This window comes from Zea mays, chromosome 10 (assembly GCF_902167145.1).
Source record: "Zea mays cultivar B73 chromosome 10, Zm-B73-REFERENCE-NAM-5.0, whole genome shotgun sequence".
Taxonomy (NCBI): domain Eukaryota; kingdom Viridiplantae; phylum Streptophyta; class Magnoliopsida; order Poales; family Poaceae; genus Zea; species Zea mays.
In genome coordinates this window covers 76,632,432-76,658,920 of record NC_050105.1, presented here as the reverse complement: position 1 = coordinate 76,658,920, position 26,489 = coordinate 76,632,432, and the positions used below count along the sequence as shown (strand labels likewise).

The following is a 26,489-nucleotide window of genomic DNA, read 5'->3' as shown; positions in this document are numbered from 1 at the left end:
CACTAGAAACCGATGCTTTCGGATCCAAGTTGCAGACAAAGAGCTAGCAGGGCTAGCTTTTAATGGGTTGCTATCTGTCGGGGACCATAATTAGGGTTACCCCCAAGACTCCTAATCTCAGCTGGTAACCCCCATCAGCACAAAGCTGCAAAGGCCTGATGGGTGCGATTAAGTCAAGGCTCGGTCCACTCAAGGGACACGATCTCGCCTCGCCCGAGCCCAGCCTCGGGCAAGGGCAGCCGACCCCGGAGGGTTCACGTCTCGCCCGAGGGCCCCCTCAAGCAACGGACACACCTTCGGCTTGCCCGAGGCCCAGTCTTCGCCAAGAAGCAACCTTGGCCAGATCGCCACACCGACCGACCATATCGCAGAAGCATTTAATGGAAGGATGGCCTGACACCTTATCCTGACGCGTGCCCTCCAGTCGACAGAGCCGAAGTGACCGCAGTCACCTCACCGCTCCACTGACCGGCCTGACAAGAGGACAGCGCCGCCTGCGCCGCTCCGACTGATGTGCCACTCGACAGAGTGAGGCTGACAGCAGCCAAGTCCGGCTTCGGGCGCCATAGGAAGCTCCGCCTCGTCCGACCCTAGGGCTCGGCCCCCGTCTCGGCCTCGGACGACGAACTCCGCCTCGCCCGACCCTAGGGCTCGGACTCGGCCTCGGCTCCGGAAGATGACAAACTCCGCCTCGCCCGACCCAGGGCTCAGACTCGGCCTCGGCTCCGAAAGACGACGAACTCCGCCTCGCCCGACCCAGGGCTCGGACTCGGCCTCGGTTCTGGAAGACGACAAACTCCGCCTCGCTCGACCCCAGGGTTCGGACTCAGCCTCAGCTCTGGAAGACGACGAACTCCGCCTCGCCTGACCCCCGGGGCTCAGACTCAGCCTTGTCCTCAGACAATGGTCTCCGCCTCGCCCGACCCGGGGCTTGGACTCGACCTCGACCTCGGAAGACAGACTCGACCTCGACCTCGGAGGAGCCACCGCCTCGCCCGACCCAGGGCTCGGACCGACCACATCACAGGGGGGCCATCATTACCCTACCCCTAGCTAGCTCAGGCTACGGGGAACAAGACCGGCGTCCCATCTGGCTCGCCTCGGTAAACAAATAATGATGGCGCCCCGCGTGCTCCATGACGACGGCGGCTCTCAGCCCCTTACGGAAGCAAGGAGACGTCAGCAAGGACTCGATAGCCCCGACAGCTGTCCTTCCACAAGGCTCCAGCGCTCCTCCGACGGCCACGACATCACATGAACAGGGTGCCAAAACCTCTCCGGTTGCCACGACGACATGTACTTAGGGCACTAGCTCCTCTCTGCTAGACATGTTAGCACACTGCTACATCTCCTATTGTACACCTGGGCCCTCTCTTTACGCCTATAAAAAGAAGGCCCAGGGCACTCGTACGAGAAGGTTGGCCACGCGGAGAGGACGGGACGGCGCGTGCAAGCCTCTCGCTCCCTCCCACGCGGACGCTTGTAACCCCCTACTGCAAGCGCACCCGACCTGGGCGCAGGACAAACACGAAGGCCGCGGGCTTCCCCTTTACGCATGTCTCCTTGTTTCCCCCCTTCGTGCTCCGTCTCGCGCCGACCCATCTGGGCTGGGACACGCGGCGACAATTTACTCGTCGGTCCAGGGACCCCCCGGGGTCGAAACGCCGACACTATCCTACTTAAGAGACATATTAGATGGAACCCAGTTCTTTTCGATAGCCCAGCTACATCAGTGGGCTTTAGCCTGTGAAAGCTGATTTAAAGAGACATCAAAATCGGACGCCCGTACTATACATCTAATAGAGCGTGATAGTTTAGATGATGAATCCGCAGATGTATATACCGCTGAGTTTATTCGGCCAACAAAGGCCAAATCTTCAGCATGCTCTTCCTTACAACCGGTTCAAAAGAATCGGCAAGAAGAGATTAAATTTACCTTTAATGTTGCCAAATGCGATAAGATATTTGATGAGCTACTTAAAAATGGCAACATTAAATTAACTCATAATATCCCTCCTATAGATGAATTAAAGAGGCGTGCTTATTGTAAGTGGCATAATTCTTTTTCTCATGCCACCAATGACTGTAATGTTTTTCGTCGACAGGTACAATCGGCCATAAATGAGGGCCGGTTGGCTTTTCAGGAGATGCAAGTGGACACACAACCATTTCCTGTTAATACAATAGATATCGCATGCAAAAAGATCTTAGTTCGGCCCGAAATAGCCGATAAAGGCAAAAGCAAAGACATCCTCATTGGCGATCCTCGCATATCAAAGATATCACAAAAGGAGATTGCTCGAAAGGCTCTGGACGATAAGGCTAAAAAGTCCGGAGGAACCGGGGGGCAAGCACAATTAATGAGCCAAGCACAATAGCCTCGCCGGAGCATCACGGACGGGCTGGCACATACGTGCGGACGGTCCGGTGCTCAGACAGACGGTCCGGCTAACTCTGCCGGACAGTTCGCCTATGGCCAAGGACGTCAGCCTCCACACAAAGCTTTAAAAGGGAAGGAGACGCAAGGGCAGAACACATATGGTCGGCTGATCAAAGCCGACCCTACTTTTGATCAGTTGCTCTCCAAGGATACTAGCAAGAAGACCGTTCTACGTGATCGGTCAACGAAGAAACCTCGGTCACTTGCTAAGACGAAACGAGTAAACAAAACGACCCGAAAGGCGACACTACAAGCATCGCCTATTCATCCTATGAGGCCAGGGTACTTTCCACCCGTTTACTCATCATCGTTATATTATCCTGTTCAAACATGAAATGGTATAATGATGAATCCATGGTACATGTATAGTCCCTTTGTCTATCCAGATTGGGGGCACCGCCATTCTATTCCTTTTGATCCATTGACCAAATGGTCATGGCCGAGAAGGATACAATCTGAAACGGCCTTTATACATTGGTGCTTTATTGAATGATCTCCATGTTGAAAAGCCGATGACTTACATCAGATTTAGTTCATATGCTTTTGGTTCATCAACCTTCACCAAAAGGCAGGGGGCATATGTTTAATGCTAAAAAGAGCAGTGCGGACGGTCCGGCCCCGAGGCCGGACGGTCCGTGGTCCGGACAGTCCACGGTGGTGGCACGGATGGTCCGCGTGTGCGCAGAGTCAGTTAGGGTTCCTAGTTTCTCGCGGGATTTGTTACCTAAAACCGCGGGATTAACTCAGAAATCAGTTTGAAACGGATCCAGACCTCCCCCTTTATATAGATGAAGGGCTACGACCGATTGAACCCCCATCAATCGAATCAATACAACTTCTATTTCACATTTATTTCCAGTACAATTAGGAGTAGTTCTAGTCTAGTTCTAGTTTAGCCTCTCGATCCCTAAATTCTTCACCTCTCTTCGACTCTACGTCGATTAGAGGAGTCTAGGTCGGCCGGCCCGATCCTAGACAACTCCTAGGATCTGTCCTCCCCGACAGGGTCCCTCCCGGGAGCGAGATCCAGGCGTCGTCGACGATCTTCCGCCGCCCCTGCGTACGCGCGGACCGTCCGGCCCTAGGGCGTGGACTGACCGTCCGCCCCTATGCAGTGAGCACCGCCGCGCCTCGCACCAGGCCGTGGACTGTCCGGCCCTTGCGCGCGGACCGTCCGCCCCTGTGCAGAAGGCACCGCCACGGTTCTTGTTGAGTGTTTGGCGCTCCAAAAAGGCGTCAACAATATTGATGTTGATTTCCCTTTGCTCATCTCATCTTGCCATGCATTGTAAGCCTTCAGATGTTTCATCAATCGCTGTTGTAGCTGGGCAACCCGAAGCATCTTTTCCTTTTGAGGTTTGACTTATTCCTAGATGACTTCTAAGTTCTCGATTTCTTGGTCGTTGTCATCTTGTGGTGGTGGGTCTGTGGTCTTTCTCTTGTCACCATTTGGTCATGGACTCCAGAGGGTTGGACTCCATAGTCTTCTAGAGCAACAACCCTAGTCCTCTTTGGAGGCATGATGTGTTATCACGATTGATCGTGAGCTCAGATAAAAAATATTTTCCACCTTTTATGAGGCTTTAACATTAGGATAATTGCACGCTTGGTTGCAATGGAGACAACACACTGTCATGTCATAACTCATTAGGGGTGAGAGTGGGTACGCAAATCAAATACATTGAAGACAAACTAGTGTAGCAAGTTGTTTTTCCCTTCCTCAACATTTGACCAAGGTTATGCATGTGCAGTCTGAGGCAATTTGGTTGTATAATAAATAGTTTGTATATGTATGAATCTTTCTAAACCAACTTCTAGTATTTGAAATTCATTTGACAGTTGTTGATGTCCATGCATCAAACAATTCTGACATATTTGATTAAGGTATAACAATAAAATTGATAAACTGAAACCAACCATAATATTTAAGTCTCATCCTAAATTTTTTTAGAATGGAGAATATATTTTTGTTCGGTTTTAAATTCAATCTTAGACAATTTTTTTCTAGAAACGATGATTTCATCCACGGCAGCTAGTTGTGACTATAATAGAAATACATCAGTATATAGATAATACTCAATATATTTAATTGATATCGCCGCGCCTAGTAGAGAAAAGTCGTTTTAGCGACACCATATAGATGAACATCACAGTTGCATAAAATTTGTTAACGATTTCTTGAAGAATCACTCTTGAAGGCGGAAGATGTCAAGAATGTTAACAAACTCTTTTGTGCCATCAACTGTTTTATCTAGGCTCGTGAGACAGATTGACACCAATATCCACTTCAATAGGTACTTGGACGACCCACACGACTATGACGTGATGATCGACGTCATTATCTCATAGAGAGTACAACAGGAGCTGGTCGCTAGAGAGCATATAGTAGAAGACCCTCTCGACATCCCTAATTTTCTAGCTTATGAGGACGAGTAAGACAACAGATATGCTGCATCGAGCGACAATGTACCAACATATTAAATAAAACACAAGCGACCATACCAAATCCAACGCATGTGACAACTCTCTCATGGATCTGGTTTCAGTTCCCTCTAATAATCCACAATTGAAATAGCACATGCCATATAAGCACATGCTCACTTCTATAGCCAATGCAATCTGGACTACTCGTATAGACATTACACCCTTTGTCTCAGGAAAAAAACAGACCGATTCACTACAATGACAACGAGTGTTTGGTCATGTTTGTCTACCGGTTTGTATTTCTCCAACTCTCACTTTTAGTGCCTGATTTGAGAACCTCGTGAATACCAACAAAGATGAGTGCAAAGGAAATAACTATCCACAGCTGGGAGAGATGCTGTTTCTTTCAGTAGGAGGGCAGCCAAATTTATAGCCGCGCTTGACGCTTGGTGCGGAACTGAAGATGCACGCTCATTGCCCAATCATGGAGCAGGCAGGCCCAATCATGTTTCTGTTACAGCTGTCCTTCGTTCATGCTAATTGCACCCTCTTGTCTTTGGCGTGCTGAACAGATGCACCTCTTCTTCCAAATGGCTGGCTTTCTCTTACTTTAATCCTTTTAATCCTATGTACAGATGGGGATACGAGTCATGATTATTGACTCCAAAAACATATCCAAACACATTTAATCAACAAAATACACATGTTTTATGTTTTATACTTATAAATGAAAACCGTAGAAACGTAAGAACACTTTGCTAGTATTTGGAAAATGACAGTTCCATGCTTATGCTCCTTCCACACAAACTTAGGAAATATGGGACCATGTCGGCAATAGCAAAGTTGAAATCTTAACCGGAGAAGTGGTGACTGGATTACACGTGGCAAAAGAAGGGTGAAAGGAAAAATGTCCTAGGAGAAAATCAAATGATTAGGACTAGTTTGACAACTCCATTTATCCAAAAGATTCTTATTTTTTCAAGAGAAAATGAACTAATTTTACTTGGGAAAACCAAACTAGTCCTTAGTACATTTATTTTAATTCTATGTTTTTTGGCAGAGACCCACGTGGCAACAATGAATCTTTGGTTAGACTAGGTGAGTGCCCGTGCATTGCAACGGAAACATATACCACGATAATTGAACCATGATGTCGATGCTATATCATGAATCACATAAGATCCATGGGCCAATATACAAATAGGTGTGTCTACACTTAGTGTAGAAGCCCCTACAAACTGAAGGAAATACAAGCTTCGAAACAAATACATGTACTGATCACTGCATTCAGTTTTAAGCATAGAACATGAGGTCAACTTCAGTTATTTATCAGGCATGTACAAAGTGGCAGTTGACATTTTCACTGTAAGTGTAAGGCAAAAAAAAGTAACAGATTTCAGACAAAGTATTTAGGAGCGATCAAATTCAGGAACTATAAAAATATATAAAATTTAGAATGTAAATGAGTGGAGGGCCATGCCAATAGTATGTGCTACATTGCTTAGTTGTGTTTGTGTTTGGCAGATCTACAAAAGGAAGTCAAAGAAAAGTCAAAGAAAATATATACTACGGCTACAGTATACTCTATTGTATCCGCTTCTTTCAGACATCAGGGCGCAATACAAGGATGATGGAGGAGTAGCTCAGCATAGGATAGAGATTGGAGTTGAGGAAATGAGAGAACTGGTAGACGGTGACAGCACGATCTGGCAGGCCATCGGTGAGGAAGTCATATGGTGCCTCCTTGCCGGTGTCCACCACTGGCTCCCATCGGAACCCAGAGCGCTCTAGAAGCCCGACGACCACCGGCAGGTGACTGGTGTTGAAGGCCACGTAGAACTCGCCTTTGGTTTCGTCCTTCTGCAGTAACAGATACATAAGAAACCATCAGCTTCTTTTTTGATCTCTCTCTGATCTACTTAATGGTAGAAAAACGATTATTGAAATGACTATAGTGATGATGGTGGTAGGTGTTATGTCTGTACCATGGTGAAGGCAACGAATCGGCTTGCCTCTGACCAGTTAGGCTTCCCGGGCTGATGATCGTGCTATCGCAACCGTTCTGAAGTCGGGAAATCCTCAAGGCCAAGAGATTCACATTCCCTATATTGCACACCAAAAGAACATGAATTGTCACACCCGGATTTCGGGGCACCAAGACCCGGGCGCGAACATAATCACCAGGTGTGCTGGGACCAAGTCTCACACATATGATGAATCATGGCACATGATCGAATGTCACAACTTTACTATATAATAGGAGTTCTATACAAAATAAATAATTACATATAAGGAGACAACGGTCCAGCAACCCAAAGTTGACTGGGATACGACGACCTAGATCTCTCACGAACTCATCGCAGCATCCTCCTTGCGCCTCGTCCTGCGGTACCTGTTCTTGACCTGTGGGGGGGTGTGAGACAGCAAGAGTGAGCTCACATACGTTCATCGCTCAACAAGTTGTGGGGAATAATGTGCATGAACTCGCCAAAGGTGGGAGCTCACGTGAAGTGTAAGGCTTACCAAAGAGGATGGTTAGAGCTGAGCATTGCTTTTAAAGTTGGTCAAAATTTTATTAGCAATTACTAAGTATAAGTAAATACCAACCCAATTAAGTAGTAGAACAAAAGTAACAACATCACCTGCGATGCAATGCATATGACAAATTGAATTTAGTTCCATAAGTTAATCATCAGAGAGTCCTGAGCTGCTCATGACCGTGAGCTCGACTAGTATACCAGTTTTACACTCTGCAGAGGTGGTACCCTTTACCCACAAGTCATGTTACCCATCTGCCAAGGGATCGCGACTTCCCATACACCTCTACCGAGGAGGCGAGGCAGGGTAACACTACGAGGCCTTTACAAAGTTTCACTAGCTTCAGAAAACCCGCTACAGTTTATAGGAAGCTCCAATGCAGGGTTCTTGCCTGACCACCATCGCAGCAAAATCAACCAAGGACCTCCCTACACTGACCACTCCCCTACTGCCCTTGCCCCTTTCGGGTAAGGTAGTCCTCCACTAGCTTTCCTAATTAATCAGCCAAGGGCGTCCATAAACCCTTGTGGTGGCACGTGTTTCTCAAGTTAAGCTCTATGTTCCAATTAACATTAATGATCTTGACATGAACATAAATAGAATAACAACATAACTGGAACATAGATATGATAAATGATTATCCCAAAACCATGTAAAGCAATAGCAAACTACCCAAGTGATTCAGGGGTAAGCAAGGTAATGAGATAAACAATCTAGGGTGACCTATTGGGTCCCATCAAAATTAACCTATGCATGGATAAATAATATTAAAGAACATTATTGGGTAAAAAGTGATCAAGGGCACAACTTGCCTGAGACTTTGAGATTCCAGGTACCAGGATGATCTTCAGATGACACGTGTCCTCACTGCTAAACGTAGCAATACAAACAAACATTGTATAGGCAAAATTAACATTACACCAAACATAAGTACAAATTATGTAATAATAATCTACGCGTTGTTACGAGGTCGAGGGCTCGAGAACTGCTAAATTCGGAGCTACGGTTAAGAAGTTATGGTTGTCTTAATTTATTAAGCACTTAGAATAGATTAATTTAAATGAACAATTTTAATTCAAGTTTCATGGTTAGACAGTGTTACTAGGTGGTAGACAATATTAAAACAAAATTAACGTCTCTGGAATGAATTAATTTGGAGCTAAAATGAATTTAATATGAATTATATAAGTTTCTGGATTTATTTTTTTATTAAAAATCTATTTTTATAATTATTTCACTGATGCCTGGATTGCGCGCATGAATAAACAAAAGGTCAGGGGCCAACGTGAAAGATTCTCTAGACACAGATTGCCCAGCAGGTGGATGGCGGGTTAGTTTAAATAAAATACAGGGTCTCTTTAGTAAGATAACCTGGCCGAAGGGGTATGGGGGTTTTCTGATCGTTGGATCCAAAATCGAGGGCGCAGATTAAATACACAAACGCGTCGAAGCGGTATCTATTTATGACCACAGGATACGAGATCTACGGCCCATATTGGATTAAGCCCGTTCTGATGTAACCCATCCGATCGGAATCTAGCGGTGCAGATCTTAAATACCAGAGACTCCCCAGAGCCGCACGATCGCAAGTCTACGGTCCAGAACCCATCACGCGAAAGGGTACGCAGGATCTAATCTACACCGTAGACTAAAGAATCAACGGCCCGCTAACACCGGCGTGGACTACTCTCACCAACACCACGCGCGCGGCGGCGCCAGAACGCCCGCGGTGGCAGACATCGCCGGCGACGGCAGCCGAGCGGCACGGTGTACCCACACCTAGACCACAACTCAGCGAACCTATCTAGCGAGCCAATTTAGGTGTATGCTCAAAGGAATTTACGGTATACGGAAGGGGGCGGCTCACGGTGGTGCCGAACGACAACCCAGGCAGAGGACATCACCGGTGAGGCGAGTCCAAGGTTCAAGAACCCCAATCTCTAACCCATACGACTTTACACGATGCGGGTACGAAAACGAATGTCGTTGAGGGAGCCATACCGAAGATGATGCGCGCAGGCGGGCGATCCACGGCGCGAGCGGCGAGCCAACAATCCCAGCTGGACACCGACGTGAAATTGGGCCGCTTCTCCGCACCTTCTGCGCCGGTGCACCGCCGTATAGGATCCCCGGCCACGGTCGAGCCCCCAAGGTGATGTCTAGGCGCGATACGGCAGGAAGACAGCCGCGGTGTTCGCTCTCTCCTCACCAAGATTTCTAGCGGGGCATAAATTACCTACGGTGGTAGGGGTGTGCGAGCGAGAAGGGCAGAGCGGCGCGGTTCAAATAGCCCTGGACCTGGTCCCGGAGGCAGTTCCCTTCTTCTGATCCACACGCGCGAAACCAGGGCGAGCTCCGCGCACGGCGTCCGGGTTGTTGACGCGGATAGGAAACAGAAACAGCGAAGAAGGGGGAAGAGATAGAGATGACAGGTGGGGCCCACTAGTAAGCCAAACAAGGCGTGGCCGCGGGGATCCTTGGTGAGCGGGTCCCGCGAGTCAGGGCTGTGTGGCTGCGCAGGGCGTGGGGTTGAGTGGGCTGCGCAGGAGGATTTTCCTAGTGGGCCGAAATGAAGAATAGTGGCCCAGCTAAGCGTTTCATTCATTTCTCTTTTATATTCTTACTTTTCCCTTTTCTTTTCTCTTTTAATTTCGAATTCAATTTTAAATCCAAAATTTGTGGCAATTTCATCTTCAAATTTATATGTTCTATTCCTCTGAACATAGTATGAATAAATTTTATTTATTTACAAATTTATTCTGTTTCTCATAGTATTTTCTCTCTTGCTTTATATACATTATTTCCAATTTCCTAAAGTACATTTTTTTTGTTAACTTCAAACTCTCACTCAAGTATTATATATATTATTATTATTTTAAATGCACAAACAAATAAGACCTAGCATGATGCATAAGTTGTTTATGTGCCACTTTAATTATTCACTTTTCAATGTGGTTATTCACATGTACCAATGAGTAAAGGCAACACATATAGGGAGAATAATCTTAGTTCTTATGCTTTTACAAATTTGGGTATTACAAATCCTACCCCCTTAAAAATAATCTCGTCCTCGAGATTTGTAAGAAAAGGGATACAATAAGTTTGGTCTAGAATTTTAGTTTCTCATTTGGGTTTTGGAAATCAAAGTTTTGTTCAAGTTTTTACATAACGGTTAGTAGACGATTTGGAACACATGGATATTGTATGTCTAGCCATCTATTAGGTCACACTACTAAAAAATCACCTTCTTGCAATGGGCAAAAATCGTTGCGATAGACCATAAATCGTTGCGATAGGCACCAATTGCGATAGAACAACTGTCGTTGCCTGCTGTTGCAGAAAACAGAGTGGCAATAGGCTATAGCAACAATTTTACGTTCTGTTGCAATTACTACATCTTTTGCAACGTATTCAAGTGTTGCAGCAGTTCGTTGTTACAATGGACTATTCTGTTGCAATAAGTTATATTGCAACATTTACGATAGTTGCCAAAAACTCTATTGCCACAACATATTTCATGGTAATAAGTGTTAATGCCACGTTTAAATCTGTTGCAAATGGCTTTGTTACCACAAGATGCTGTGTGGCAACAAAACACTAGTGCCACACCAGTGACTCGTGGCAACAAGATGTATTGCCATGCAAATAATTTCGTTGCATTTGATCATTTTGCAACATAATGTGTCTCGTGGCTACATGACCTTTTTGCTATAAAATTATCTGTGGTAAGAACCGATATAACAACAAAAAATATCGTAACAAATGATGTTGCAACAAGAAGAAAAGGTTGCGACTACCGAAGTCCCAACGAAATAGATCCATGGTAATTACATCTTATTGCAACAAAAAAATCATTGCAACTGAACCATACAACAACCAATAAAACCGTTGCATTTACATATATTCAAACCCACAATTTATACGACAATGCATTTTGCATTTGTATTGGGTAGAAAATGTTATGCAAAAGAATTATATTTTACATCAGTAACGTAAGAACCAAAATTGACAACCATAATATTTGTCTCTTATCTCATATATTAACTACATCCATACCATAAGTTGTAACAAATAGGTTGCACCAAATAAATAGTGGCCAAATACAAATTAATTTGATAACATAGCTCACAGTCACAACATCCTCATACTATCTTGGATTGTGATAACATAGATAATAAACTACTCAGGACTAGCAAATTATTGGAAGTTTTTTTTTTGTCATCGTGTACCCCTCCATCCCCTCCATTGATGCAAGCGATGGTTAGCTAGGCTGACGACGATATCACGACGACAAGGAACCTGTTGGAAGTGTTAAAAACAATAATTAGTAAAGCTACAATAACTTGGTTAATCATTAGTGAAAGACTACAACTGTAGTGCCTACAGCTACAGCTACAACACAACTCCTAGCAAGCAGCATCAGCAGCAAGCAGCAAGCAGCAACATGCAGCATGCAACAGCAACAACATGTAGCAGCACGCAGCTAGCAGCGGCAAGCAACAAACAGTAGCAACCATCAGCAAGCAGCAAGTAGCAACACACAGCATGCAGCAAGCAGCAACAACAACACGCAGCAGCACGCAGCTAGCAGCGGCAAGCAACAAACAGTAGCACGCAGCAAACAGGAAGCACGCAACAGCAAACGTTCTACTCTATCTCTACCAGAGAAGGCAGCTGCAGCACCAGCCTAACAAGAGCGAAAACAGGCTACCAAATAAGCATGCTGCACAGAGCCACAAACATGTGTACTGCTCATATGGTTAACTAAAATCTGTTTAGGCTACTAAAATCCATTGCATGCACAACTACAAAAGAAATAAAAAAAGATTGTGGACATACCTTAAACACACTTTGATAGAGCTTCTTAAGTTGATCTACCTTGCTTCTCGCTTGCACTTGCGGATTGTACCTATTATCATATCCAGGATTACAAAAACAAAACTATCAAAAAATGTTGTAAAACAGTTTATATGATCATAATACAAGAACATTTGCATTCCATACACATTCGCTTCTTTTGTTGCCCCTTGCCTGCACACGTCTTGTCACAGCATTCCTTAGAGTGTAAGAGCTAATATAGTTTGCTGGCATATTGTCTTTCTTATTGTTTGTGTCTGGTGTACGAACGTTGTTTGCACTACTTGGTGCAGGTGCAGGAGAATCAGCTGGGATGAATTCAGGAGGTTTAGTAGGGACAACGGAAGAAGGATCGATTGGAGTGGTGCTTTCACGGTTGCTCTGCATTAAACAATTGATCAAACAATTTATGTTGCAAAAGTTTCTAATAGCAATGATGGTAAAAATACAAATATCAAATTTTATACCTGTTGTGCTACAACAGCAAGGGCAGCAACCATTTCTTGCCTCATTTCTTCTCTAAGCACTTGTCTTTTTTTTCTTCTTCTTCTTGCAGTGCTTGCATTTTTTCCTGGAGTATTCTTTCTCGTTCTGCAACCTCACACGCAAGTTTTTCATTTAACAACTGGACCTGACTTTCGAGTTCAATGTTTTTTTGGTTGGTTGCAACCGTGGCACGAGCTTGTTCGAGGAACTTTGATTCCATCACTTGACTTCTTGTTGGATATCTTGATAGGTACCCATGACCATGAAGTCTGTTTGCCTTACATCCTGTTGTTTCCTTGAATGTTGTTTGGAAAATAGCATTTTCCTCTTCTCTTGTTAGATAAAATTTTTCTGTTTGATATATTTTCTCAGCAATTTTCTCAGCTGCGTTCTCCTGAAAAAAACAATATAGTTCAAGTTAGCTCAATTCAAATAAGAATTGATGCCGAGTATTTTAAAGTATGTTTTAGTAGTAAGCTTTGTGATTTACTCACATAAATGCCACGTGAAGCCTCTTCCGACCATTCATCATTTTTACAATGAGTAATCATCCAAAGGGATAGATCGGTTGGTTCTATACCAGTTTCTGGATCTCTCTGTAATGTGAAGAATGTATCATACAAGTTTGTCATTAATCATGGAAAATAAAGTAGTGGTCATATCATTACCTGTTGAAAGCTTATTTGGGAAAAAGTTCTATAACCCATTATATGCTTCGTTCTTTGTTTCTGACGGTTTTCCGAGTTCCGGCTGCTTATTTTCTAGAAAATAATAATAGTTGGAAATGAATTAATAAATAAATCGCTAGAATCATCCATATTATGCAAGTGCCAATCGTTAAAGTAAAGGAAATGAAATAGCAAACCTGGAATTTCTCAGATCCAAAATACAACACCATGTAATGCCACTCGACGATGTCTACATCTTCAGGCTTGTTTTTCATCCTTTCATACAATACTGCGGATAGCATAGGCATCAGTTACATCTCTAACAATTTGCGAAAATATACACTATATGTTAGTAGGCTGTAAATAAAAGAAATTACAGATATCTGGAAGATCGCCTTGATGCCTTAACCATTCTTTATATGTTTTGATCGTATCCTCCCTGAAGTCATCCATTAAATCTGCACTTAAACAATATGTAAGTTTAACTGTGGAAACTATAACATATCATGTATTTAATGTAATGAGTTTGACATCTTAACTTACCCGTTTCTGGATTATCATGTTGTAGTATTGCAAGCCACTCCTTATATGCATCAATCGACACTTCTATAGTTTCTTCATCAACATTTGTTCGCTGTCTTGGACGCTTGATGGGAGTTATGCTTACCTCTAGATCACTGGGTGGATCTTTTGTGAGCACAAAACTTATTTTTCTCTCATCCATGTTATCAGACAGCATGGCCTCTTCTTGGTGGATGTAATCAAGTGCCAATAGCCTGGATCGATCAATGCCACATCGTTTCTTGTAAAACAAGAAGTCCCTCCCAGAATATCCAAGTTTCGATTTTATGTACACCACGTTGTAAAAGGCAACATAAGCTTTATCAATATTTACTGTGACAATTTCTTTTCCAGGTTGTGCTCCAATGCAATGGAATTTCAAGGTCCATATCTCACCAGTCAACCTGCCACACAAATATATTTTATGCAAACAATGACTAAAATAGTGTTGTAAAAAGATTTCATTCAACAATTAAGAGGTATGAAAACAATATACTATAATTATGATCTGCGCCAAGGCCAAAGCAGTAGAGAACAATATGGGTAGATAGATTTTTACTTGTCAGGAAGATCAAAGAAGACGTTCTTCCCGGCCATAATCTCGTCCACAATCCGTGTACCAAGTTGGCTACCATTGTCGTTGGTGCACATATTAGCTTCATTGCTTGTCGGCTGCAAACCTCCTTGAGTCGTCATCATAGGTCAGGAAAATAGATGCTGACAGGGCAGGGAACGAAAAAATCATGTAAGTATAACAATAGATTGGTTTATGGAATTATGTGCAGTAATAGATGCTGACGGTGCTTTGCCTTCTACTTTACTTTTCATCTGCAGATAAGAGAGACACCAAACAAGAAACACCATAATTATATATATATATTTATATTTGCTGGAGCTGTCATTTTGCTGTGGTTCTAGCTAACTGTTAATGATCAAATAATCCCTTACAACTTGCCACCTTGGTTGTGTTCACAAGCTCGAGTAGTAATGCACTAGAATTATCTAAGTATAATGAAGACACACTAGCATCATGCACGCCATGTAGAATAATACCAAGTACAATAGCACTGTTGCTCATGTAGAATAATACGAAGTACTAGCATCATATTCTCTGCATATGCTCATGTAGAATAATACGAAGTGCAGCAGCAGTAAAAAGCAAGCCAGCTTGAAGCGGTGGTGATTGGTGAACGTGGGGAGGGCGCGCAGCGTGGAGAGCAGGCGTACAGTAGCCCGCGGTGGCAGACATCGCCGGCGACGGCAGCCGAGCGGCACAGTGTACCCACACCTAGACCACAACTCAGCGAACCTATCTAGCGAGCCAATTTAGGTGTATGCTCTAAGGAATTTACGGTATACGGAAGGGGGCGGCTCACGGTGGTGCCAAACGACAACCCAGGCAGAGGACATCACCGGTGAGGCGAGTCCAAGGTTCAAGCGCCCCAATCTCTAACCCATACGACTTTACACGATTCGGGTACGAAAACGAATGTCGTTGAGGGAGCCATACCGAAGATGATGCGCGCAGGCGGGCGATCCACGGCGCGAGCGGCGAGCCAACAATCCCAGCTGGACACCGACGTGAAATTGGGCCGCTTCTCCGCACCTTCTGCGCTGGTGCACCGCCGTATAGGATCCCCGGCCGCGGTCGAGCCCCCAAGGTGATGTCTAGGCGCGATACGGCAGGAAGACAGCCGCGGTGTTCGCTCTCTCCTCACCAAGATTTCTAGCGGGGCGTAAATTACCTACGGTGGTAGGGGTGTGCGAGCGAGAAGGGCAGAGCGGCACGGTTCAAATAGCCCTGGACCCGGTCCCGGAGGCAGTTCCCTTCTTCCGATCCACACGCGCGAAACCAGGGCGAGCTCCGCGCACGGTGTCCGGGTTGTTGACGCGGATAGGAAACAGAAACAGCGAAGAAGGGGGAAGAGATAGAGATGACAGGTGGGGCCCACTGGTAAGCCAAACAAGGCGTGGCCGCGGGGATCCCTGGTGAGCGGGTCCCGCGAGTCAGGGCTGTGTGGCTGCGCAGGGCGTGGGGTTGAGTGGGCTACGCAGGAGGATTTTCCTGGTGGGCCGAAATGAAGAATAGTGGCCCAGCTAAGCATTTCATTCATTTCTCTTTTATATTCTTACTTTTCCCTTTTCTTTTCTCTTTTAATTTCGAATTCAATTTTAAATCCAAAATTTGTGGCAATTTCATCTTCAAATTTATATGTTCTATTCCTCTGAACATAGTATGAATAAATTTTATTTATTTACAAATTTATTCTGTTTCTCATAGTATTTTCTCTCTTGCTTTATATACATAATTTCCTTAAGTACATTTTTTTTGTTAACTTCAAACTCTCACTCAAGTATTATATATATTATTATTATTTTAAATGCACAAACAAATAAGACCCAGCATGATGCATAAGTTGTTTATGTGCCACTTTAATTATTCACTTTTCAATGTGGTTATTCACATGTACCAATGAGTAAAGGCAACACATATAGGGAAAATAATCTTAGTTCTTATGCTTTTACAAATTTGGGTATTACATGAATAGACAGTGGCAACGTAAACTATACAAGATCTTGCCATTTGGTGAACAGAGGAACCATCATCAGTTTAGCACGGAAACTATTTGGCGGGAAGATTATTTACTTGCGGAATTTGGTCATGAGACGGCAGAATCTGTACAACTCAGAGGATTGTTCTTCCTTCTTATCCCAACGGAAATAATTGACCTGCACAACCAAATTAAAAGGCTAGAAAATTACAAGAATGTCAAAGAAATTGATTAAAACAATGTGTTAATATGTGCTGGCATCGGACTGACATAATGGTCATGGAAGTATGTATTGTTGTTCCCTCCCTTTGTGTGACCATATTCATCACCCATATAGAACATTGGAACTCCCTAAAAATTTAGAAAATAAAAACAATTGACAAGGTAGTAGTAGATCAATACAAAAAAATTAACAATGTGATTTCAGATCCACATCAAAATGGTGAAATGTAAATGACATGATAAGTGCAGCTGAAAGATGTATATGCCAAACAACATGGCTAATGTTCACCAAACGCATGGGAACACACTGTAAATAATTGAAAACCCTTAATAATATAAATATGGACAATTACTTACCGAGACAACAGAAGTGGTATTGAATCCAATGTGTACAACAATACCAAAGGTCTGTTTAGAAGCATACAAAGATTTTGGGCACTTATCGATCTTAGAATACAAAGATTGTGGGTACAAAGATTTTGTGTATAACATGCAGGAGACAACACAGACAAATAAGAAAACAAGGTAGGAACATGCCATGTTAGAATACTGCTTTCTCTGAAACAAACAAAAAATCAAGAAAATCTTATGCACAGATCTATGATAAAAACCAGGAAAACCTTTAGCAAAGCCTTCCAATGCATCCAACTCTGAGATATCACCAATATAATGCTGAGAATAGAAATCGAGATCAGTTGTGGAGGCAAACTTAACATTAAATTGGTATGAACTGGGATCTAAAAGATTTTGGGCTTGGGATCTAAAATATATATGTGCAACTCCAGACTACAATAGGGTACATATTTGAAATTGAAACGTTCGGGATGATACTGGAGTGATAGATGTAGTAGTTGGATTGCACAAAGAAAATGAAAATACCAGTTCAAAAACAATAATTAGTAGTAGAAACAGGCTAAGGAAAATTGTACACTCCTTGCTTGTTTAATTAATCATTTACTACAATTAGCAAATTATGAAACCAAATGATGATTTCTGCCTAGTAATGGTTATTGCAAATTCTGGATAGGAAATAATCCACTTACGAAGTGTTGAAGAAAGCCGTGTTCCTGACCAGAAGTGAAGTTTGTAAACTTTAACCTCATTTTTTGTTAATGCTAGCTAGAGAGGCGTTCAACTTGATTTTAGAAAGGAACTAATGGTTTCAGAAATCATAACTGAACTGCTGACCTGGGGAGTTCCTTCAGCGAGGGCATCTTGTCAGGCTCTCCATAGGTCGCACACGTGCTGGAGTAGATGAGAGTCCTCACATTGTGTGCAGCCATGGCTTCTAGCACTGCTAGAGTGTTCGCAGTGATGTTGCGTCGCGAGGGTAGAGGAGGCGGGGGCAGAGGCACGGGCATCGCAACGGCTCTGTACACTATCTGGTTCAGTATTCAAAGATACCAGTTAGCTATATATTACCTTGAACTCAGTACACTAAAATCATGTTTACAAAGTCAAACGATATTCTAACATAACTATTAAATAGCTACAAATTTTTAGTTAGCAACAGGAACTATTAAATAGCATTAGGCACTGAAATTAGCTGGAGCATGAGCAAAGAGCAGACAACAAAGTTAAAGATATCCGTACTACTAAATAGTCTAGCAAAATTGGTTTGACAGACTTGAATTGTACAAAACTAACATATTTAAACGCACAAAGAGAAGATGAACATATTTAAAATTATGGTACAAAATTAACGTATTGATTTAACTGAAAATCGAATGAGACTGTGCAGTTTAGTACTATGACTTAACTGAAAATCGAATGAAACATAACAGACCAGTTGCATGGAGAGGATCGGTAAACTTGTAACCTATGTCTCAGAAATATACTTATTTCAGAAATAAACCTGTAACCTACCTGTGACTGTCCAATGTATGACTGAACCCAACACATTGCAGAAACACATTGCATAAACTTATTTCTGAAATAAACTTGTAACCTATGTCTAGAAAAAAAGAACAACATACTCAACACTAAGAAAGAATTGCGGAGGATGAACTCATAATCGACCATCACCTGGCTGATGGTGGGCGTCGGATGTACTCGCGTGTGTCCGATTGGTGGTCTCGTGTGTGGCCTCCCTTCGGCCTTTTTAATTCCAGGAAGGCGCGTCATTTGGGGAGGTGGATGGAGGGCGAGGTGTGGGGGCGAGCAGTGGCGGAGGACGCACAAAATTTGAGGTGTGGCAAATTTTGTACATGATTACGTGTACAAATCTGTGTATATGTATGTATACTTTCTAGTTTACAATAAACAGTTTAAATGAAATGACAATTTAAAGTATTTTGTAACAAACAAATATAATTGGAAGCAGAATTGAGAGGGCAGAATTGAAAAACATTTGTCCTAAGTATTGAGAGGGCAGAATTGAAAAACAAGCTCATGGATTCAGAAACTACCACGACATATCTTACCAACACGCAGAAAGAATTGGAAGCAGCTCTTGTGGAGAAAGAGAGCCATATCAACCAAATGAAAGAGAACGCAATTGCTTCAAACCCAGATCAGACGACAACTATAAAGGAACTCCTGCAGCAGAAAGAAGCTGAGCCTGATCTTGACAAATCCAAAAATTCCAGTGATCCCATTCCTGCTACAGTAGAAGATAATTCCGAGAATACTACAATATCAGAGAGCACCCACAATGATGAGAGCATTGTAGTGGGAGCAAACACCGAAAATGCAACTTCTGAAACCGTGGTAGACAAATCTGAAAAATCCAACGATTTCATGCCTGCTCCAGAAAAAAAAATCAAGCAACACTAATGCATCAGATAGCAGCCACCAGAATGAGAACATTATAGTGGAAGCAAAAGAAGATAATGCAACTTCTGACCTTGTGGTACTCGACAAATCTGAAAGCAACAATGGTTCTGTACCTGTTACTGCAGAAGAATAAAATTCGTACAACACCACTGCATGGGAGAGCAACCAACAAGATAACAGTTCCTAACAAGAACAGTTCTTAACGTTAACAACCAACATAGAAGATGACCAGTTTCAACAGAACAAAGGTGATGCCAATGAGCAACCAGATGATGCTTCATAGGGAAGCCATTCAGATAGATCTGAGCTTCAGCGGGGGAACCAAAAACTGATTGGTAACCAGGAAGAATGGCAAGAATCGCGGAGCAGATGGGTAGGACATCGTTGATGGCGGCCGCGCACCTCCTCCCCACGCCCTCAACACGCGCGCCATCGATTTCGTGGGGTAGGAGCGCGTTTATGGTAGCCGCGATTAAGGGTATCCGATCGAGCGCGCTCGGATCCGCGAGGATGGAAGGAACGGCTGGGGGATCCTCGTGAGGATGGAAAGAGCGGCTGGGGGATCCTCGCGGATGGAAGGAGCGGCTGCGGCGCGGCTGCGGGATGCGCGCGTGGGGCTGCGGGATGCGCTCGGATGAACTTGTCTGCGGGATTTGGGAAATCTTGTCTGAAGGATCCAAATCTGAGCACTTGTGCCATGCGAGTGGTTGGACAGAGGAAATCTTGTACCCGTGCGCGGATTTGGGAAGCAACTTCCCTTGCGCGGGCGTGGCGGCTACCATCGGCGGCGGGTGCTGCGGGCGCGGGGAGGAGGAAGCGGGCGGATCACGCGGCGTATGCGAGGAGGCTGCGGGATGCGCGGCTGGGGCAGCTGCGGCATGCGGGCTTGGCAGAATGTGCGCCATGCAAGTGGTTGGACGCCTACACTACTAACATAATTAGTAGTAGAGATTACTAATTGTTTGGTTTATGCAAACTCACGGAGTTAGTGAGGTCATTGTGGCCGGATGAAGTACCAAGTCAATCGAGCACTTATATCTCCATATTTCTTGCATTGATGACGGTAAGATACCAGTGCGTTCCTCGGATGTTTATCGGAATAAACACCTACAAAACAATTATAAAGCAAAACTAATATAGAACCCTTTTGTTTATTCTTTTTAGCCTAATGCTGAAAACCGACAACTTGGAACTCCCAATAAGAAACATGATACATGACACCTATGCACTTTTCTTATAGTTTGCGTCCTGTTCCTATAATAAGTCAGATAGTATGACACCTCTTGCATTGATGAAGTACCATTCTTTTTAAATTGTTTCCTATTTTTCTCTTTGAAGGAAATGCCCCTCTCAGAAAGCTGCCTAGTTCTAGCAGTATAAATAGTCTAGAAGAAAGCCATTTCCTTCAGGCTTCATTGGATTTATCTGACAATGCTTCATTAGAGAGGCGAATGTCTTCAGAAAGTAATGTCATATTATCTGAGGACCATGACTCCAAGTGCTTTTGGGTGTGTTTGGTTTGACTTTTGGCTTTGGCTTTTGCCCCCTAAAAGCCAAAAGCCAACCAAAAGGCTGGATCCAGGAAGCAGCTTTTTCTAAAAGCCGACTTTCTCGTAGTGCAAATCTGAAAGCACCTCTGGACCTGCTTTTAGTGGCTTTTCGGATGGAACTGTGAAAACATATATCGAAGAATTTTTAACGACTTTTAGTGGTTTCCACCAAACGGTTTTTAGCTTTTTAACATCTTACAGCCTACAGCAGCTTTTTCCACAGCTCACAGCCCACAGCAACTTTTTTCACAGCCACAGCCCAACCAAACAGACCCTTTGAGTCAGCACTTCGTCAAAAGGATGGAGAGCTTGCTTCTTACATGTCTCGCTTGGTATGTATAAGCATCCTTCTGATATTTCTCCTCAAACGGTTTAATTAGTTCCCCATCAAGTTTTATCACCTTTGTCTTGCTGGTAAACAATAGTAGTAAACTTTTAGAAGTAGTAGCTGATCATTAGGACAGTTATTACAATTTTGCAAATTTATTGATGATTTTTCTTGTAACTGAGTTCATTCATGTCCATAAACATATCTTTCACACAGTTTTTTTTAACTAACTTCGCAACTTCCAAATTGCCAGACATGATTTGACAACATTTTTTTGGCCCAATATTGGTATTGTTCTCTCAGCGGGTTCCTGGCTAAGGCAGCTGAACAAGCTCAATTGTTTGTGCTTTGTGGTGTTCCTATACCACCCACGTTCAAGTACTTGTCCAGGCAAATTGGGTGCCTATTTTCTTGATATAAAAGCTGCCTAGTTCCTCCTTGTTGGTCTAGTTTTTTTTTCATTGTCTTCCTGGCGAACTTCTATTCACCAGCATTTAGAATTTAGTACGGAAGTTATTGGCACTTGACAGGAGCCAACCTGTGCCCCATCCTGCACTGGTTCGAAAATCCTACACCTTCAGATTCATGCATTAGCATTACACTCATCTTTCATGTTCAGAATTGGAAATTGTTCCTTCAGGTGGTCTTGGATCATATTCTGATAAAGAAATATTCCTACAATATATGGAGTCATATGTGCTCAACTGCTGGCAATATTTCTAGCTCTGTTATATGGGACAAAAATAATATACCAAGTATTTGAAGCCAAGGTCTACTGTACGAACAATAGATGAAGGATAGAAAAAAGGTAAAAACCAAAGTAATTTGCAAGTCTAGAGAAAAAATAGTGAATAATCTAATCAATACAAAATAGGCCATACATAAATCATGGAATCCCTGGCAACTTTCCAATCTTACTAATGACAGATGATGTAACAATCAACTTTATGTACCTAGTACAATCGGAATAATTCTTAGATGAGGTAAGCAAGTATAGTAAAATCATGGATGCTACAAGATTGCATCAGCGAAATGATTGACCAATTGTTTGATGGAACATGGGAAAAAACACAGAAATTATTTCTATGAACAGTTGCGGTCCAAAGCATATCCACTATCAGAAGACATGCCCATTTCATCAACCGTAGTTCAGATCCTGCTAAGGCCGCCAACACGAAAACCAACTTCATACTTCATAACACAATTCAAACGAAACTCAAATTCCACTTAAAATTTTGCTTTTTCAATGATATTTCAGATCAAGGGAGCATGGAGGCTGTAACACAAACAAAAGGGACTACTTTTCAAGGATCAAAACTATATTGCGGAAACGAGCATGCCATCAAAATGCTAAAGAGTGATGAACTATTAACGAACCTGTGTCAAGCAAACATCATCTAGATTTTACAGCTTTCTAAAAGAACATAATCTAATACTTATTGTTATCAACTGTTCATATCAATTACCAAAGCACCACACATTCTTGGAATTAAAAGAAGAAAAACTGCAAACACCCTCAAGTTAAAGTTCAAATTGGAGCTAAAAAAGTTCATGTTATTGCATAAGTAAATTCTGCAAAAATAAAGTCAGATTTCTGGAAGCGTGAACTTAAAATTAATCTGAATTGACGATGGACACTAAGAGACATACCTCACGCTGGGAGCACGGAGGGGCACTTCGGGCTTGAATTCAACGGGCAGCCCCAGGAATCCATGGAACCTATCGAACGTGACGTGCGCGACATGTTGCACGTCCGTGGGCAGCCCGATCTCCATCCCGCCGCCGCCGTGTTCGCCTTCACCGTCGCCGCCCACCGTCCTGCACCCGAGCAGCGACTTCTGCAACAGCTCGAAGAGCAGCGCCAAGAACGACCACCGCTCGTCTTCCTCCTCCACGGCCTCTTGCCCGCGCTGTTCAAGGAGTCGCCGACTCCTAGCAGATCCCGCAGTGCGCTCGGGGCTACCGCTTCTTAGGAGCACGTCGCTGTCGGCATTGGCTAAATAGCACAGCGTTGAGGAGGGGGAGGAGACGGAGGCGCGGCTTACGGTGGAAGCGAGGTTGGTCGGGCCCCGGAGGAGCGCCACCTCCGTCATTGCTTCCTCCTTTTCGAATTCTCACTGGAATCATGAGATGTGATCTGGTGCGGTGTAGGACCGATTTTGGGGGGCGATTCGGGATGGGTAAATTTCGCTGGTGGTGGAGGGGGGCCAAATGCACCCAGAAATGTCCGCCGAGGGGGAGGCCACCGACGGGTGAGGAGCGATCGATGGGGCGGTGGAGGCTTACCGGCGGAGGGGAGTGGAGGCTCGCCGGCGGGGATGAGGCCGCCGCGCGGTGAAAACTGCCTGCGGGTATGAGGCCGCCGCGCGGTGAAGACTGCCTGCGTGAAGACTCTAGGGTTTTTCATAGATGGGCCTTATAGAATTTAATTGATAGATGGGCCACATACGGCAACCAAATAACTCAGCTCACGTAGGCTACCGCGGCACAAATATAATGTACTATATCGGCCAACCAAAGGTTGCGGTAGCAACTTATAAACCTTCATGCTACAGAGGAAGCAGTCAGCTCGTGTAATCAGCTCTTGGTATTGTCAACTTGTGTCGATTTTTTGCACGAAGAGATTGAACGAAGGCAGAACGACAGGCTACCCTTACAGCCTTAATAAGGGGGTGTTTGTTTGGGATTATAATCCACCTAGATTATATAATCCAATAATTTTTGAACTAACTCTTAGTTCAAAAGTTGTTAGATTATATAATCTGGATAGATTATAATCTCAAACAAACACTCCCTAAGTAGTAGAGATTAAGACCGGCCAAAAAATCGTTGTTTAGATCGCTAGCCCATCAACTCGTGCTACAACATGGCCTAAATTTTTGTGTTGTATGAGTATTAGAAATTTTGGATAAATTTAGTAATACAACTAATCAAATTTCATTAATTTTAGCCTCACTTCATTTTGCAATTAAATACTTATTTAGATACTATATAAGATCTACTTGGTTGTGACAAATTACTATTTACTCTATGAATGTAATTTTCATGTTTTACATTCCACGCCTTCATGAATTTTCAATTTATATATAGCCGAAACCTTAGCTCTTGTTTCATCATTTTGTGACATCATGGTCTAACCGGTAGGCCTAGGTGCACAAACGATATTCACCCTATGATGAGAAGTATGTTCGTTCATGCATATGTATAATGATAAAACTAAGAAATTGTGTACTACATAATATTGGTATCTCAAATGAGCTTAGGAACAATGATAATGATTGAAGTATCTAGGTCCTAAGTGATTTTGGTGGTTAATGATGATACAAAATCCCTACTACTAATTAAGTACCTAGAATGGGCGCCCGCGATACCACGGCTACGCCCCAGGCTTCGCTCCCCCGCGATGCCACACTGGGGCGCACCCACGCCCCCGACTCCGCTCTCCCGCTACCTCACCTCGGCGCCGCTCCACTAGCCTCCACCTCCACGCGCCCCATCTGCCCGCATCCATCGACGCTCGCACGACAACCTCGCCCCCACGCCCGCATCGTCATCCCCCAGCCCACAATCTCATCCATCCGCACGAGAACAATCGATCGCGTGTCTCCAATCTCCTCCATCCACGCCATTCCATCAAACATAGAAATCCAAATCGAGACTGCAATCACCTTCCATCGTCGATTCCCACCTTCCATCGTCGATGGACACATTCCACCGACGGCGAGTAAATGGGAACCATCCTTGGCACCCTTGATGACATCAACTGATATTAAAGAACACGTCCAAGTCGAGGCCGCCACCCCATTCCCATCATCTTCGACGCTCGTGTTCTGTTCGCTGCTCGTGACGACCCCTTTCCTCTTCAACCGCTTCGTCACCGGTGAGTTCTCTGCTTCGTACCGTCACGAGCGCATGCGCTGCTCGTGTTCATTGTTTATATAGTCGTGTACTCGTGTCACGGGAGCAAAATAGAAGCATACACTTGTAGTACACAGTATACCCCTAGTTACTGATTATTTACTTTATATTATACTGTTTGCATGAATTTGAGATCTGCCATGAAACTAGATGGTGCATTCATCTGGATTTCAGCATGTGAGTTTTCCTTTTTTCAGTCAAAGTATCTAGAGTTGCTGGCCATAAGAAATTTGTTAGTATTAATTTGTGGCTTACATCGTGTGATGCATCCTGGTCATGTCGCAGGTCTAGCTTTAACTGTCAAAATATTAGGTGAATGTAAGCTGTCCATTTTTTAGTTTGTTCCTGTAGCTGGTACTTCCATTTTCAGTATTATATAGCAGACATGGGGCTAGAAGCCCTGGGGTATAAATTGGTTTGGTGTACATGGTTGGACTTTGGAAAGGATTTGTTCTATACATAAACTTGCCCCTTGAATTGTAGTCAATAATTTAGGGTGAAACCATTCACGTATATTTCTTTTGGGTCATACTTTTTTATTAGATAATGGAGACCAGTCCAACTTCACCTCTTTTGGAGGATTAGCCAGCAAAAAATGTTTTTACATGAACTAACCACACTACTAGTCACACATTGAGGGACAAACCTCCCAAAACACACTGTAAAGACCACAATTTGATAAACAAATAAATCTCACACACATAGACAGAACTATGAAGCAATTCGATTTGTAAACCTCCATCCATGTTGCGCCAAAATCCGAAGAGCTGCGGACTCCAACCGACGGCAAGCTTCCTTTATTTAGATACCCCATCTTGTTTATGAAGATTAGCCCACGTCCGAAATCAATGTGTCGCCCTGAAGAGAACCTACAAATAGGTTAACATGGGTTTATTGTCAAAAACTAAATCATTTCTACTTATCCAGATAGCCCATCATATAGCGAAATAATCAAATGTTTAGTTTTTGAAGGCATCCCAAAAAGCAAGTTCCCAAAAGCGTGTCTAACTGACCTCAGAGGACTCAAACCCACACTCCAAAAAACTAATCTCCACATGAACTGAGCATAGTGACAATCAATAAACAAGTGTTGAATTGTTTCATCAGAGTGACAAAAGGCAACTTTTTGTTTCCTTGCCAGTTACACCTAAGAAGATCATCTTTTGTTAA

At 43.6% G+C, this 26,489-nt stretch overlaps 2 protein-coding genes across 5 annotated transcripts; both read right to left on the bottom strand.

Moving 5' to 3' along the window:
* Positions 1–6,855: 6,855 nt before the first annotated feature.
* On the bottom strand, positions 6,856–20,314 carry LOC103641245 (uncharacterized). 4 transcript variants are annotated; one of them, XM_020546125.2, is made up of 16 exons: positions 19,594–20,314; positions 19,401–19,491; positions 18,774–19,286; positions 17,937–18,130; positions 16,797–17,420; positions 16,622–16,704; positions 14,534–14,691; positions 13,957–14,378; positions 13,791–13,871; positions 13,611–13,702; positions 13,414–13,506; positions 13,240–13,341; positions 12,727–13,139; positions 12,407–12,640; positions 12,242–12,311; positions 11,370–11,701 (listed from the first exon to the last, which is right to left on the bottom strand). In XM_020546125.2, the coding sequence occupies exons 7-13, from the start codon at positions 14,671–14,673 to the stop codon at positions 12,768–12,770; spliced, it is 1,302 nt and encodes a 433-aa protein (XP_020401714.1). In that variant the 5' UTR covers positions 14,674–14,691; positions 16,622–16,704; positions 16,797–17,420; positions 17,937–18,130; positions 18,774–19,286; positions 19,401–19,491; positions 19,594–20,314; the 3' UTR covers positions 11,370–11,701; positions 12,242–12,311; positions 12,407–12,640; positions 12,727–12,767. The 4 variants fall into 4 exon arrangements, 3 of the variants coding, with proteins under 3 accessions (XP_020401714.1, XP_023157014.1, XP_020401715.1); XM_023301246.2 differs by lacking the exons at positions 19,401–19,491; positions 19,594–20,314 and having other exon boundaries at positions 16,797–17,815; positions 18,774–19,389; XM_020546126.2 differs by lacking the exons at positions 18,774–19,286; positions 19,401–19,491; positions 19,594–20,314 and having other exon boundaries at positions 17,937–18,761.
* Positions 20,315–21,288: 974 nt separating this feature from the next.
* LOC103641246 (rho GTPase-activating protein 1) lies at positions 21,289–23,694 on the bottom strand. The gene is made up of 2 exons (XM_008664605.4): positions 23,052–23,694; positions 21,289–21,970 (listed from the first exon to the last, which is right to left on the bottom strand). The coding sequence occupies exons 1-2, from the start codon at positions 23,492–23,494 to the stop codon at positions 21,886–21,888; spliced, it is 528 nt and encodes a 175-aa protein (XP_008662827.1). The 5' UTR covers positions 23,495–23,694; the 3' UTR covers positions 21,289–21,885.
* Between the last annotated feature and the right edge of the window lie 2,795 nt (positions 23,695–26,489).

Bases quoted from the DNA above. Each gene is read 5' to 3' on its own strand.
- LOC103641245 (XM_020546125.2), bottom strand. From the start codon at position 14,673: ATGATGACGACTCAAGGAGGTTTGCAGCCGACAAGCAATGAAGCTAAT. The intron at 14,379-14,533 runs GTAAAAATCTAT...TTTGTGTGGCAG, and splicing joins TTCTTTGATCTTCCTGACAA to GTTGACTGGTGAGATATGGA. The intron at 13,140-13,239 runs GTGAGTAAATCA...TGTTTTTTTCAG, and splicing joins AGGCTTCACGTGGCATTTAT to GAGAACGCAGCTGAGAAAAT.
- LOC103641246 (XM_008664605.4), bottom strand. From the start codon at position 23,494: ATGACGGAGGTGGCGCTCCTCCGGGGCCCGACCAACCTCGCTTCCACC. The intron at 21,971-23,051 runs GTATGTCTCTTA...CTGAAGGTGTAG, and splicing joins CTCCGTGCTCCCAGCGTGAG to GATTTTCGAACCAGTGCAGG.